The sequence below is a fragment of the Bombina bombina genome, chromosome 3 (genome assembly GCF_027579735.1).
Source record: "Bombina bombina isolate aBomBom1 chromosome 3, aBomBom1.pri, whole genome shotgun sequence".
In the NCBI taxonomy this organism is placed as follows: Eukaryota; Metazoa; Chordata; class Amphibia; order Anura; family Bombinatoridae; genus Bombina; species Bombina bombina.
The window spans coordinates 829,678,530-829,696,019 of record NC_069501.1 but is presented as its reverse complement, the minus strand read 5'-3'; the positions used below and the strand labels follow the sequence as shown (position 1 = coordinate 829,696,019).

General features: G+C 37.1%; 1 protein-coding gene across 1 annotated transcript in view; it reads left to right on the top strand.

The window, feature by feature from the left end:
• The window catches only part of MYO16 (myosin XVI), a 944,954-nt gene that overhangs the window by 783,943 nt on the left and 143,521 nt on the right, over positions 1 to 17,490 (top strand). The window contains exon 29 of the mRNA XM_053707787.1: positions 15,101 to 15,341. Within this exon, the coding sequence (XP_053563762.1) occupies positions 15,101 to 15,341 (241 nt within the window). The remainder of the gene's footprint in view (positions 1 to 15,100; positions 15,342 to 17,490) is intronic.

Sequence of the window (17,490 nt, the reverse complement as noted above, 5' to 3'; positions counted from 1 at the left end):
TCAAATATCACCTCTATGCTGATGACACCCAGATCTACCTCTTTACCCCTGCTCTCTCTCCCTTTGTCCTTTCTCATGTCAGCGACTGCTTATCTGATATTTCTTCCTGGATGGCCTCTCACCACCTAAAGATTAACATGTCCAAGAGTGAGCTCCTTCTTATCCCCCCTCAAGCTCTACGCTGACTTGTGACTTCTCTTTCCCTGTTGAAGGCATCACCATTTCCTCATCGCCCCAAGTCTGCTGCCTCAGACTTACATTTGATTTAAATCTATACTTTGTCCCCCATATCCAATCGCTGTCTACATCCTGACGCAACCATCTACGCAATATTTCGAAGATTTCCACTTTTCTGAGCGCTGACACCACAAAGCAAATAATCCACTATCTTGTTATTTCCAGACTTGACTACTGCAATAACCTACTTACTGGACTTCCTCTTTCCAGCCTCTCCCCCTTCAATCCATCCTAAATGCCTCTGCCAGGCTGATTCACCTTTCCTGTCACTCTGTATCTGCTGCACCTCTCTGCGAGTCCCTTCATTGGCTCCCCATTCGCAGCAGAATTCAATTCAAAATTCACACCCTTACATACAAAGCTCTCACCAACGACGCTCCCCTCTACCTATCCTCTCTAATAAATAAGTATACTCCAGCCCTCCCACTAAGATCCAACAATGACCTGCTCCTAAGTCTGTGACTATCACCGCTTCTCATGGTAGACTGCAGGACTTCTGTCATGCAGCACCTACCCTCTGGAACACAGTCCCTCGTGCTGACAGGCTTTGTCCTAATCTTTCTTCCTTTAAATTCTCTCTGAAGACTTTTCTGTTCAGAGAAGCCTACCACCCAACTCAATAATAAATTAATTTCACTTACCTAACAACATTTCCCTCACCTAACTCTGTATTAACATTGTTCTCAATCTTGAAGTCCTCACCTCCTGTTTCTCATCCTCCTACCCTTCTAGCTTGTAAGTTACCACGGGAATAGGGCTCTTAATTCCTCTTGTATGTGTTTGTAAATTTTGTCCTGTCTATTACAAGTTTTATGTAGTTTTATTTAAATGAATTGTATCCTTGGACAGCACTGTGGAATATGTTTAGCATAAAATGTCATGTGCTATGTACTGCTATAATTTGTACTTTTAAAGGAATGCAAAAATAAATCAGCCAAACATATAGAGGTTGAGCACAATCTATCGTTCAATAATTATGTGCATTTTAACAGGTGTAGAAAAGCCCTTTTTTATATACACAGGAATTGAACAAGGAGTGGACAAGGGATAAGGCAAGTCCTGTTGTAACACTGTGTTTTATTCACTGTTTGCTTAGTGTGTAATAATGCTCACTATATTCACATTCCTTTTTGCAACCTTTTGTCTCTATAACAAACTACTTTATTCTATTACTCCTTCCCCCTCACCACCTGCACTGTTCATCAGCCCATATCTCTTAACCTCACCTTACTTTTGTATTCATGAAATTCACACATTCCTAGAGACTCTCTCTCTCCCCCTTGCACTTCAGACTGAAAACAGACACATTACTGCAAAGCTGCATCTCACCTCATGTCACTCTCCCTCTTGCTCATACTAGATGCTGGCGAAATATCCCCTAATCCTGGTACCCCACAACTTCCTAGCCTTGCACATCCACTCGTGCCTTTCAATAGAGTTCAAAAACAAAACTCTGGTAACTTAATCTCATTCCTCTTGCATCTAAAACCGCCACCCCCTTCACTTGTGCACTCTGGAACTCTCACTCTGTTTGCAACAAGCTCACTTCTATCCATGATCTCTTTATCTCCCACTCTCTTAACCTTCTGGCTCTTACAGAAACCTGACTCTCTGCTTCAGAAACAGCATCCACTGCTGCACTGTCATATGGGTCTCCATTTCAGCCACACTCCTAGGTCTAGCAATAGACAAGGAGGTGGTGTTGGTATTTTACTTTTCTCTCCTTTCAACAAATACAGCCCTTCTCTTCCCTCACATTTTCTTCATTTGAAGCACAAATTATTCTTTTATTTTCATGTTGCAATCATATACCTCCCCCAGGCCCCCCAACTCCATTTTTAGATCACTTTGCTGCCTGGCTTCCTTATTTCCTTTCCTCAGACACCCCTGCCCTCATTCTTGGGGACTTCAACATCCCTCTTGACAATCCCACTGGCTCCTCTGCAAAACAACTTCTTCAACTCACTTCCTCTTTCTGCCTGTCACAATGGACTGACTCTCCCACTCACAAAGATGGTCACTCCCTTGATCTGATTTTCAACTATCAATGCACAAATTTCACAAACTCCCCTTTTCCTCTTTCTGACCATCATCTCCTAACTTGCAACATCACTTCCCTCCCTACAACCCCCCCTTCCTCCACCCCTTAAACCAAACTTCACAGAAGCACTAAGTCATTAGATCAGCAACAGCTCGCTAGCTATCTCAAACCTCTCCTCTCTTCCATCACCTCCTTTTCCTGCCCTGACCAATCTATCTGACACTATAACTCCACCCTTACATCGGTCATTGACACTCTGGCCCCTCCTACCATAGCTCAGAAACCACACACTCATCCTCAGCCTTGGCATACTCCTCTGACACGGTACATACACAGATGTTCCCGTACTGCTGAGTGACACTGGAGGAAATTTTGGAGTTCAGCTGACTTTCTTCACTACAAGTTCATCCTGAACTCCTACTATTCTGCCCTTAATCTTTATAATACTTCTCTAATCTCATCTTTACTCTTTCCTCGAACCCAAAACATCTGTTTTACATGTTCAATACTCTTATCCACCCACCCCCACCTCCTAATACAACTTCTCTCTCAGCTCAAGATTTTGCCAGCCACTTCAATAACAACATTGACTCCATCAGAAATGAATTCACCTCTCAACTTACTAATAGTCACACACCCTCAAAAGCTCGCAATCATTCAAAACCCAATTACTCTTAATTTTTGCTCTTTTGCCCCTGTTACCGAAGAAGTTTCTGCCCTTATACTGTCTTCCCACCTCACTACCTGCCCCCTCAACCCTATCCCCTCACAGCTACTCCCCTCCCTCTCTTCTACCCTTACCCCCATGCTCACACACATTTTCAACCTCTCCCTTAGAACTGGTATATTTCCCTCATCTCTAAAACATGCACTGGTCACACCTATCCTCAAAAAACTTTCCTTCAATCCAACCTCCGCATCCAACTACCGTCCTATTTCCCTACTCCCTCTTGCCTCAAAGCAACTTGAAAAGCTAGTATATGCACATCTATCCCATTTCCTTACACTATACTCTCTTCTTGACCCACTGCAATCTGGATTTTGTCCCCATCAATCCACAGAGACAGAAATTGTCAAGGTTACCAATGACCTACTTACAGGCCACTTCTCTCTGTTTATCCTCCTTGATCTGTCTGCAGCCTTTGACACTGTTGACCACCCTCTTTTGCTCCAAACCCTCCAATCCTTCGGCATCTGTGACACAGGTCTCTTGTGGTTCTCTTCCTATCTATCTAAACGTACCTTTATTGTAGCCTTCTCTGGAGCAACCTCTGCCCCTTAACCACTTTCTGTTGGGTTCCTTAAGGCTCTGTCCTCTGTCCCCTTCTCTTTTCAATCAATACGTCATCATTAGGTTCCTTAATAAAGTCCCACGGGTTTCAATATCATTTGTATGTTGACAACACCCAAATCTACCTCTCTGCACCAGACCTACCTCCTTCCTTACTAACCCATGTCACTAACTGTCTTTCTCATATCTCATCTTGGATGTCCTCTCACTACCTTAAGCTAAATCTCTCCAAAACTGAACTATTTATTTTTCCCCCTTTTTCCAAAATCTCCACCCCCCAATTTTCTATAACTGTTGATAATTCCATCATTACCCCTACCCCATTATCTTGGGGTCATACTTGGCTCAAACCTTTCCTTCACGCCTCACATTCAGTACTTGGCTAAAGCCTGCCGCTTCCACCTTAAAAACATCTCTAAAATTAGACATTTCCTTACACAAGACAAAACTAAGATTTTAATCCACTCACTCATCCTTTCCTGTCTTGACTACTGCAACTCTGTCCTCTCTGGTCTACCTAGCCGCCGCATAGCTCCTTTACAATCCATAATATATGCCTCTGCTAGGCTCATCTTCATTACATGTTGCTCTTCATCTGCTGCACCTCTCTGCCAATCCCTTCACTGGCTTCCTCTTGCCTCCAGGATTAAACACAAAATCTTCACGCTGACATATAAAGCCCTGAACTGCACTGCTTCCCACTACATTTCAGACCTTGTCTCCAGATACTCTCCCTCTCGTCCCCTTCGCTCTGCTCACAATCTCCTACTCTCCTCCTCTCTTGTTACTTCCTCACATTCCCATTTACAGGACTTCTCCAGACTGGCCCCCATCCTGTGGAACTCCTTGCTTCACTTCACAAGACTCTCCACTAGTTTTAACAGCTTCAAGTGCTCCCTAAAGACTCTACTATCCAGGGATGCATACAACCAACACTAACCTTTCCTAACTCCGATCACTTTCCCCTTGAACCCCTTAGAATGTAAGCCTATGAGTCCAGCTGTTTGTAGATCGCCTTCATAAGAGCCGACTACAAAAGTGCAACTCTCGGCAGGGCCCTCCACCCATTTTATCCCTATAAATGTTATACTGTATACCAACTATGTTTATAGCGCTGCGGAATCTGTTGGCGCTCTACAAATACCTGTTAATAATAATAATAACCTTGATGACCTTCATCCATTTTCAATGGTAATCATCATCATTTTTTTCATTATTGATTCAGTGAAAAGTAACTCTATTCTTAACGTGCCAGTCCTCTTTGGGTGATCACAACCCAAATTCTAAATAATTTAAGTGATAGCAAAGTCAAAATTAAACACTCATTGGGGCCTATTTATCAAAGCTTCAACTTTGAATACACTTAATTCCACATCAAATTAGACGCTAAATTGATACACCGTAGTTAATGTGAAACGTAGACCAGTCCGATGAAACATTCACTTTTGAATCGCAAGCGTACGTATGGAGATCACTTTTATGCAAATCGATGCTTGCGTTATTTGAGCGTATCACTGGTAATCCACCCGCACATACGACTCTATGCAACTAATTTAGAAATGTATCAACCATTCAACATGTACGCTTGTGTCTATTCCAACGCAGCGTACCTAACTTTAGATCCGTGACCTTTCGGCACGCAAATGCAATAGAAATCAAAGTGATGTTAAGGTATTATAAAAGGGTGTGTGTGATAACACAGAAAAGTTGAACTCTATACAGTACAGTTTCTCCTCAAACAGTCATTAACAATAAACATGCTGAATATTTTTTTGCAAAAGATTTCTGACATAACACATATGTATATTCAAGTATGTGCTAAGATATATGTGCAAATTCTAGCATTAATAATCTTTTTTTTTTTAAAAAGAACATGAGATAAGCATATCATGATTTTTAGAAATACAAATAGACATTAATATATGTGAAAATATCATATATCAGTTTTTTCATCTAAAGAAAAAAAAGAAAAGTACATTTCTATGATATTTATTTTTTGTTCAGGTATAAATCTAGCTATTTCAAGGACATTAACAGATGAAAAATAAAAGATTAGCTTTGAAGAAAGGAATGAAATGGTATAAATAAAGTTGCAAAAAGAAGACAAAACTGTCTTCATTTGATGGACATTCTGGGTAGACAATTCGATAAATAAGGATATCTGCGACATCAATGCTTCTTACTTATCAACTGTTTGATGCTATTCATGCCGGACTTGACACGCTTGAGTTTGACAGACGTGTTGATAAATAAGATCGTCAAATGTAGATTTGCATCAGTGATGTCTGGCGAGCGTATTGACTACAGCGAATTTGTTTAGATTGACCCTTTTGATAAATAGGCCCAATTAGTATCTCTTGTTGAAAAAGAATACGCGCATATCCTACACTAGTGGGAGTTAGTTGCTGATTGGTACCTGCACACATTTGTCTCTTGTGATTGGCTAACTAGATGTGTTCAGCTAGTTGCCATTGCCAGTAGTGCAATGCAGTTACTTCAGCAAAGGTTAAGAGAATAAAGCAAATCTGATAATAGAAGTAAATTGATAAGTTGTTTAAAATTATATCTTCTATCCAAATCATAAAGGCAAATATTGGGGATTTCTGTCCCTTTAATAACAAATAACAAATGTTTCATATTGGATTTTTGTGTTGATGTATCCACATATCAAGCTGCAGAACTTTAGAAATCATTATCTGGAACAAACAAATGCAAAATTATTATCAACCCCATAGTCTAAGTCTATGGACCTAAGTACTAATCTGCAGGCAGACAAGGTTCCTGACTTGGGAACTGACCAAGGACCTGACCAGAATATGGCCTGTAATTCTATCTGGAACAGAATCTACATGGAACTATCAATCAGGGACAATGTCCTGATATGGATAGTGTTTGAGCATAACCATTTGCTTAACCCCTGTAAAGTGACAAACGGACCTTAGTGCAATTATAAAATGCTTCAACGAATTAGAGACAATTATTACAGAATTAACAGTAAAGACATGCTATTTACTCAATGTTATTGCAATAAGATAGAATACTCCACAGCAAACATTATACATTGTAATCACATCACTATTACTATTATATTGTTCAGAAATTTTCTAAAATATTCCTCTCCAACAACAATAATACAATTAATAATAATGTTTTTTTATTTGTATTATTATTATTCACAAAAATTAATAAATGTACCCATGGCCTGTGAATAATTGCATGAAAACATAAAAATGCAAACAAATCACACTCATGGGGGCCTATTTATCAAGCTCCAAACAGAGCTTGACGGCCCGTGTTTCTGGCGAGTCTGAAGACTCACCAGAAACAAAAGTTATGGAGCAGCAGTCACAAAGACCTCTCTGAGCAGGCGGACAGGAATCGCCGGAATTCAACTCGATCGAGTACGATTGGGTTGATTGACACCCCCTGCTGGCGGCCCATTGGCCGCGAGTCTGCAGGGGGCGGCGTTGCACCAGCAGCTCTTGTGAGCTGCTGGTGCAATGCTGAATATGGAGAGCGTATTGCTCTCCGCATTCAGCGATGTCTTGCGGACCTGATCCGCATGGTCAGATCAGGTCCGCAAGACATTCGATAAATATATAACATGACAAACAATGTATAAATATAGATAGACTTATGGGCTGGCATCATGAGTTTTGGGGGGATTAACTGTTAAAAATTGGCAGCTCATTAATATCAGAGATCTTTATTAGATTAGGAAGAACATAAGAATGTACACTTTAAAGAGAATGTATGTAGAAGCTAAAATGGGGTAAAATGCTAATTAAAATAAATTAATATTTGTAATGTACAGGGCTAACCAACCCTGTGACCATCACCAGATATCACAGAAAGGGTTAACCGACTCTTTTCATCTACCCACCCCAGTCACGCCTGTAGCTAGTTCAGCTGGTGGAAGAGTTAACTCTCTGTTGTCTGCACTAGACCCAGAAAAACAACCAAACTTCCCTTTAATGCCACCTTTACTAAACTATCTCTGCTGCCACCATCTTAAAGGGACAGTAAAGTCATACCTAGACATGCATGAGTCAGACAATTTTAAACAACTTTACAATATACTTCTGTTGTTTAATTTGCTTGCTTCTCTTGTTATCCTTTGTTAAAGGGTTTGTCTAGGTAAACTCAGGTGCTAGCTGCTGATTGATGGCTGCATACAGTATTGATGCCTATTGCCATTGCCTCACCCATGTTATCAGTTTGAAATCAGTAGTACATTAATGCTCCTTCAACAAATGATACCAAGAGAATGAAGCAAATGTGATAATAGAAGTAAACTGGAAAGTTGTTTAAAATTGTATGTTCTACCCAAATCATAAAAATAAATGTTTTGGATGTCATGTCTTTTTAAGATTATTATATGGGAGATCCTAAAGAAAAACCCAGATTAACAGATTAAAAATCTCTAAAACACAAATTGGGGAAAATCAGTCTAAATACCACAGTTCTGTTATTACCAGTATCTTCGGTAATGTGGTTAAAATATTAGACAAAGTAAAAAACTTAATAAAGGAACATTTACTATGAACAAAAAAGAGTCACAGTGCATTTATATAAAAAAGAGTTAAAGGGACATGAAAACCAAGTTTTTTTTAATTTCATGAATTAGAAAGAACATGCATTTTTAAACAACTTTTACTTCTTTTATCCTATTTGTTTCTTTCTCTTGATATCCTTTGTTGGAAAGCATAGTTAAAAATCAGTAGCTGCTGATTGGTGGCTGCACATAGATGCCTCGTATGATTGGATCACCCATGTGCATTGCTATTTCTTCAACAAAAGATATCTAAAGTATGAAGCAAATTAGATAATAGTAAATTGGCATATTGTTTAAAATTGTATTCTCTATCTAAATCATGAAAGAAAATTTTGGGGTTTCATGTCCATTTAACAAACACTATTACACAAAGCAAAACAGTTTTTAAAAATAAAGTAGGAGAAAATATAACAGATACCTGTCCCAAGGGAGGTTGGCAAAGGAATATAGCCAATTATGCTGTTTTAAGCAGCCACCCATGTAGAATGACAACATTATTTTGCTAAACTCACAATTACATTTTTTCCCCTTAGGTCAGGTTTCTAACCAGGCCCCTTTCAGAGTTGGCAAGGAAGGTAGCCACCACTTTTTTATTGTAAGCCCTGGTTAAAGTTATAGGATAATTTATCATTTCAGTTTTGTAAATACAGTACACCTACAGTTATAAGCAATCCCATTGTGACATCATGAGAAGTATTTTGAAACCAAACATGAAATTTCTTTCATATTTGGTCCTCCAGTAAAATAAAGTTATTAAAACATGTCTTAAGACTGTCTTGACACCGTTTTTCTCTCAATCTTGGGCCATAAACTGACTTGAGGTACTAGGTCTCTGTATGTATATAATAATGTTTGTTCAAGTGAAACATAGAAAATATTTATGACAGGAAGTCTATTTTTTTTTTTTTAAAGAAACACTAAAGTCAAAATTAATCTTTCATGATTCAGATAGAGCATGCAGTTTTAACAGACTTTCTTATTTATTTCTACCATCAAATGTTGCACATTCTATTTATATGCACACTTTTGAGACTTCTACTGAGCATGTGCACAGGTTTATAGGGTACACATATACTAGTCTGTGATTGGCTGGTGGCTGTCACATGAAACAGGGGGCCGGCAAATAGGGGGGGGGAATAAATTTGTCATAAAAAAATCGACCGCTTAGTTAAAATTCAGAGTAAGGGGCTGATTTATCAATGTCTGACGAACATGACCAGCTGTAGCGTATGATGTCCTCCAGACTTTGCTGAATGTCGACAGCATACGCTGTCTGCATTTAACATTGCACAAGCAGTTCTGGTGACTTGCTTGTTCAATGCCACCCCCTGCAGATTTGCAGCCAATCAGCCGCTAGCAGGGGTTGTCAATCAACCCAATCGTATGCGATCGGGCGGATTGATGTCCTCAGCCTCAGAAGACTGCTGCTTCTTAAGTCCTGTTTCTGGTGAGCCTGAAGGCTCGCACGGAAACAGGGGTATTTGGCCCCATTCGGGTCATGATAAATCGGCCCCTATGTGTTAATGCACTGCCTTTTTATTATGCACGTGTAAATTATGCAATTTTACTGTATTTAGTGGTCCTAAGGATAGACATAGGGAAATACTCATTTGGAACAACAAAATAATTAGCAAACAACGAAAAAAATTAACCCCTTACAACCTAAAATCTTGAGGTCTTCATGACAAATATTTTAACACATGAAAGTGCCAGTGCATATAATCAATATATAATATCTCACAATATGTAGTAATTTCACGAACACTTGTTTAAAAAACAAAAACTGCTTTGTGCAAAACAGTGTTTGTCCCACACTTCATAGATTTAGCTTGTAAACTTCTGTAGGGTGCATGGTACAGACCACAATTTTTACACAAAAACAAGGTACATTTAATTTAATTTCAATTATTTGCCAGAACCGTACTCTAGTTTTAGATTAAGGCTGTCGATAGCAAGCCAGACACCACAACTTTTAGCAAAAGGAAGCTATTGTTATTACTAAAGTTATTAACCAGTTTGTGCTTGCAGTATTATTTGTAATGTAAACATCTCATAAGCACATTATAATATATTCTGACTGAGAATGGATAGAGTTTTCACTGTAGTTTATATTTTGTATAAACAATAGATGTTCCCAGTACTGTACATGTTTAATATCTGATGTCATTCTTTCTAAGAAGAGAAGTAGGCTATTCACAGAACTGTGTATGCTAATTGAAAACTGAATTATTTTTAAACAGCATTTTCAAAATATATTCAGATATTACCCTTTTTTATTATTTTTTTTATTTTTTACTAACAATAGCAAAGTTGGAAAATTAAGAAAAGGCAAATGTGATTGTTAATTTACAAATATCCAGATTTGTAGGAATGAATAAGCATTACAGAATGTAAGTTAGTTATTATTAAAGAAACAGATATATTCAAGAGATATTAAACACTGTTGCTTTTGTGCATGCTTCAGGCTCCTAAAAATGACAAAGCGCTAATTATATAACCTGCAAATGCTGTAAATCTTATTTAGGAAAAATGTAGCATTTTAAAAATCTGAATAGTTAGAGATTTTCCTTTTAAGTACCTGTAACGTACTACTACTGTTACTTTAATATAGAAAGAACCAAAACGGGGATACTGCATGCCTTCCAACTTTTCGCTGTGAGGTTGGGGGGAGGGGAGTATTGGTGGTATAGCAGGGTAGTTATCATGGGTGTTGAGTTGGGAGAAGTCCATGGATAAGGTTGGGAGAACCAACAGGGCAGAACATGATCAAAGCCTGGGTAGGGTTGGGTATTTCTTTGCTGGCTTTGAGTGGTCACATGTAGTGATGTCCCGAACTGTTCACCCGCGAACGGTTCACAGCGAACATAGCTTGTTCGCATTCGCTGCTGCGGGCGAACACATGGGGATGTTCGATCCGCCCCTATGTGTCATCATTGAGGAAACTTTGACCCTGTATGTCACAGCTGTCTGACACATTAGAGCCAATCAACATCAGACTCTCCCTCACAGACCCTCCCAGCTACTCGGAATCCGCCATTTTAGACTCATAACGACCTTGCTTTCTTAATGAGAGGACGTGTTGTGTTTTTGCTCCTGACATTAATAGGAAAAACATAGCTAGGCTAGTGTATTTAGTGTCCACTACAGTCCAGAAGGACTCCACTCATCTCTGCTGCAAGCACAGCACCCCAAAAAGCCCTTTTTAGGGCTATATTTCGTGCCGTTTTTTTTTTTCCGTATTTTTTTTATTAGCATTTGCCTGGCTTTCAGCCTGTGTGTTTAAGGCTCACAGCATATGCTGTGATTACTGCCACCACTGATATCTCCCTACCAACATTAGTTTAAATTTAACTAACCAAAAAATTTAATTATTTTGCTAGTGTAATTTTTTTTCATTTGCTATCAGGCCTGTGTCACACAGCATATACTTTGGTTCATTGCTCTGTGCCAGCCACCAGTGTTAATATCCATTTATAACATTATTTTAAATTTTAAATTTTTTATTTAAATAATTTTTCTAGTGTAATCTAATTACATTTACTATCAGGCCTGTGTCTGTCAGGCTCACTCAGCATTAATATACCTCATCTTTTTTCAGTCTTTTGGTTAATTGGTCTGTGCCAGGCAGCCACCCAGCACTCATATCTTCTTCACCTTAATTTAAATATAAAAAAAAAAAAGTTTAAATTTGTTTGATAGTGTAATCTAATATAATTTTCTATCAGGCCTGTGTGTTTTGCTGACATACAGAGCCTACTGTGTTTACTTGCTGCCCTCCCTAGTCTATGAGCCACGACTCATATGTGTTTAACCTTTTTTTAATTCCCCCCCCCAAAAAAAATAATTTAAATAATTTTTCTAGTGTAATCTAATAGTATATTCTATCAGGCGTGTGTGTATCTGACTTACAGAGCCTACTGTTTTTAAGAGCTGCCCTTCCAAGGCTTTCAGCCACGACTCATATGTATGTGCTTAACCTTTTTCTTTAAATTCACAAAAAAAAAGTCTTTAAATCATTATGCTAGTGCAATCTAATTTTATTTTCTATCAGGCCTGTGTCTAACTGTCTATCTGACTTACACAGCATACTGTTGTTAATTGCTGCCCTACGTAGCAGCCAGCCAGTGCGACCACTCATATGTGCATTGCACTTCTTAACATAATTTTAATATTAAAATCTAAAATTTTAAAATATTTTGCTAGTGTAATCTAACTTAATTTTCTATCAGGCCTGTGTTTTTGTCACTTACACAGCATACTGTGTTAAATTGCTGCCCTACCTACCATCCACGACTCATATCTGCCAGCCTGTGTGCCAGGCCCAACTAGCCAATTAGTGGCACCAATCATAATTCTTGTAACAGTATCAAAAAAATTAAAAATCATAATTTTTTTGTACTTCAAATATTCAGTCTACTAGTGCCATTGAATTGCAGTTTCCTCCTGCCTGGCAGCCTGTGTGCCAGGCACAAACTAGCCAATTAGTGCCACCAATCCTAGTTTTTGTAAAAGTATTGTTATTCTTTAAAATTCCAAATTGATCGCTTGTGATTCCTCAGTTTGTTCGTGCCATTGAATTGCACTTTCCTACTGCCTGCCAGCGTGTTTTCCAGGCCCAACTAGCCAATTAGTGGAACCAATCATAATTCTTGTAACAGTATATAATAAAATAAAAATCATAATTTTTTGGACTGCAAATATTCAGTCTCCTAGTGCCATTGAATTGCATTTACCTCCTGCCTGCCAGCCTTTTGTGCCAGGCCGTCTAGCCAACTATTTACACCAATCATAATTGTTGTCACAGTATAGTTACTAATTAAAATTAAAACATTTTTGATTGTTGATCTTAATCCTAAATTTGCTCATGCCATTGAATTGCACTTTTCTACTGCCTTCCAGCCTGTGTGCCAGGCCTACTTTCAAAATATTTACACCAATCATATTTGTTGTTACAGTATTCTTAATAATTAAAAATTAAAATTTTTGGTAATATTTGTTCTGAATCCTCAGTTTGCTCGTGCCATTGAATTGCACTTTCCTCCTGCCTTGCAGCCTGCTGTGTGCCAGGCCCACCTAGCCAATTATTGACAGCAATCATATTTCTTTTAACAGTATTGCAAAAATTGTCAATCATCACTGTTTTGACTGTCAGTATTCAGTCTCCTAGTGTCCTTGCACGTTATTGCAAACAATTTGGGAATGTTAGTTGATTTAGGCCCATTATGGGTTAAAGTCAGACTCTGCATAAACTATGTAATTTTCCATGGGAGTTTTGCCAGGGATCCCCCTCCAGCATGCCACAGTCCAGGTGTTAGTACCCTTGAAACAACTTTTCCATCACTATTGTGGCCAGAAAGAGTCCTTGTAGGTTTTAAAGTTCGCCTGCCTATTGAAGTCAATGGCGGTTCGCGGGTTCGCGAACAATAACGGAAGTTCGAGTCCGCCGTTCGCGAACTGAAAATTTTAGGTTCGCGACATCACTAGTCACAAGTTCCATCATGTGAGACCCCAACATAAAGAGGTGAAGAAGGAACAAATGGACAGAGCTCCCAAATCATGACTAGTATGCAAATGGCTGAACATTTGAGTAGGATTTTTAATGGGCAATCTCTTATCTAATTGGGAATACTATGCTATACTAGATATTAGAGTTTGATGCCAAGGGAATATTTAAGGAAATGATGTAAATAGCAGTAGATACCACAACATTTAATTAAATCTTTAGAACATTTTAATTTGTGTATGTCATATTCTGCTATATGTGATAATACACTTGTATTAACATATAATTTCCATGAATGCATGTATACATATAGAAATAAATGTTTACATGTTTACAGGTGGTGTGTTTAGATATCTAGAGATACCCCAACATGTTGGGTGTTAAAATTAGAACTAGAGTTCAGCTCTAGGCTTTAGAGGGTTCACATGTTATTTCTAGGCATGTATGACTATTGAGATGCCACTTTAAAATGGGGATGCCAGCTTGTAGATGCAATGCAAACAAATGCAGTAAACTTCCTGTTTAAACTTAATAGTCAAATGATGATTTGGTTTTGAATGATCAGATATGCATTTAAGAATATGTGTGTGAATGTATTTTAAAGTAGCATTGTAGTGAAACTGATTTTTCTGTATTTGTTTAATTGATACCATGAGACATATATATACTGTAACATTAAATAATGTGTGAATGGTAATTACTAAAATCTTATTTATTAAATAACATTCTGGGGGGGAAAAAAACAACATTTAAGTTTAAATAATAACCTTCATTCATAAAAAAAACAACAACATCCCTTTCTGTAGCATTTGGTTTATTCAATCTTCGGAGCCAAACAACAGTGGTCCTCTTAATAATCCATCCTATTTAATTGTCTTGACATTACAAGTGAAAAGTAAAATATTAGTACTCTAGTGAAAGCCTAGGTCAAGCTAACATCTGGAGGTTGGATAGTGCGCCAGTGCTAAATCCCTCACCTAAAAGACTTCTATGAGGTGCACTATAAAACTAAGGTCCTGGCATTAACCCAAGTGCTAAGCTGAAGGTGCACTTAATAAATGAGTGAGAAATACTTTATTTTAAAATATTATACATGTGGTTTGTTATACTTTTATTGTAGCCCTAACACTTTACTTCAGGTCACCATGCCTATTTGTGCCCCACACATAACTCACCACTTGTAATATGAGCGATGTTAACACAGCCCACTCTATCCAATGAAAATATAAGGAAAATGTCAGTTGTGCAATCATACTCTGGTAAAACTATTTAACCATTGACTTGTTAAACCAGATTGTGCACTATTCTCAGAACAGGTCTGAAATATGGATAGCTCATCCTTTGCTATCAATAGTGCTCCACGTGATATATTGGCATTTATCTGGTAAAAAATAGAGTAGCTTTCATCTCAATATCTACTTTTCTTTAAAATAACACCGATTTTTCTTAGTTTTCTAACCTTTTCTGTTGTAGTTGTAAGGAGATTTCTAGCTCGTCAACATTTGAAGAAGAAAAAGGACGATAAGCAAACTGCGACAACCTATGTAAAAGATTTTCTGCAGACTATGGAAAACATGGGACAACAGGCTTATCATTCATTGGCCATCCAGAATGCTTCTGACATTGCCCGGGAAAGAGACAAAATGCCCAGTGAAACAGAGCCTCCTTATAATTGGATAGATTCACCATCTAGCCACGAGGAATCATATAGAAGGTGCATAGAAGATACTATTCAATAATCACAATATACCAAAGAACTGTAGTTTTATTGTTGTGCTATGATTTGAAGAAACACATCTTTATAACACAGGTACCATGAAAATATTACAAGCAGTCCCATATAACCATAAATGTATAGCCATTTGGTGTTTAATGGATCTATTAAAATGTGATTACTAATTAATATTAGTATAGTAGTATGAAAATATAGTTATAATATAATTTTAATAAAAATGCTAAGAATGCCAATTTAAAAAAGATGCAAAATATTGCAATGGACTGTTAATAGATATTAAACTGTTGTTTCAAGTGATCTCCATATTTATTATAAGTACTAATATTAATATATTTTTTACTCAACTAAATACTGTGTTGCTATTACATGCCATGAAATTATATGACAAGTAGTAATGGACCATGCACAAATAAAAGAAACGGTAAAATTATTTTAAAATGATGAATAATACATAGTGCAATTATTTATTAAGTATAGTATATTAGTGCTTTTTATTGAAACAATAAAGCAGGCTGTTTATATATTTTGAATAGCATAATATAAAATAATAGTTTATATATCTTTGAAGCATCAATGTTAGTAGTTTTTCTCTGTTATCTACACCATGCATTCTGCAGAACATAAATTGAGTTGGCAGATACTTTCAGATATATTTTTAAACAACGCAATATGAATATATTAATGCTCATACCCTTTACCAAAATGCTCATAACAAAGAAACAATCAAACCAAAAAATACTCCAAAAGAAAAATATATCCTACATATGCTTGCCATAAAATGTGCCATATTTGTATGGTATGATATAAGGCCAGATTACAAGTGGATCACAAATGTTTGAAACGTGAACGCGATCGATTCAGCGCAATTCAAGTTAATACTGGTCGGGTTAGCGCATCCTGAGAGCTGTGGTTAACTGTTTTGTGAAACAAAAAAATGTCACAAAACACATTAAAAATACATTACAAAGTACAGTTGCACTCATAAAAACATTAACTGATTCAGTTTAAAAAGGATATTATATAAGCACTCATTTCATCCCTAGTATATGTATAGTATGGGTCACAAAAATTATAAATAAAACAAGCTTTATTAGAAAAAAGCAATAGAAGTGGGTTTGATTAAAACGATATGCTTGCAGTAGTAGAACCTAATAGTGATTATGTATCAATACATTATCTGACCCACTGTTAGGGGTCACTAACTGTTCTGTCTGGAACTGATCCAGTCAGAGCATCAACTCAATAATAATATAGACAGTATAGTAATTATGTGTAGATTAACACTTAACCCTTTAAGGACACAGCTTTCAGTTTGCTCAATTGTTTTATGACGGAAAAATTCCGTCATATGTCCTTAAGAGGTTAACAGGATATCTGAAGTGTGACAAATTATCTTCACATATCAAGGATCATGTGTTATACTATGTATTTTCTCATTTACTAATATTTCACATACTATTGTTCTGCACATAGCAGAATATGTTCTATGTATTTTAAAATAGATATTTCTATTTATGTATGTATATATCTATGGCTATATATAATCATCTAGATATATATTTTACCAAAAAAAAAAAAACATCATATATATGTAGAAATATGTATTTCTGAAAAATAGAACATATTGGTCTATGTGCAAAACATTGGGATGTGAAATATATATATACAGTAAACTCCCAGTTAACCGGCACCCATGGGGATTGGTAGATTCCGGTAGTTTCTGGTTGCTTGAGAGTTAGTATTAAAAATAGGCCTAACTAGTTCTATAACCCATACTATACTATAAACACTGTATTTACTTGATATTAATATTTAAATACAGTAAATAAAAGCAAATGATTATTTATTATTTATGCTGCCTCCGTTCAGTCCCGGGCACCCAATGACAGCGTGATGTCTAATTCTCAGACTGCCTTGTGCTCACAACTTTCAAGAGCAGTTATGTAGGGTCTGATGGCATTAAAAGGGCTTGCTTTCACATTTGAGAGCCCACTATAGAGAAAGGAAGCTGTGGAGCAAAGTTAGTGTAGTTAGTTAGTAGTATATATATATATATATATATATATATATATATATATATATATATATATATATATATATATATATATATATATATATAAGTGCATTG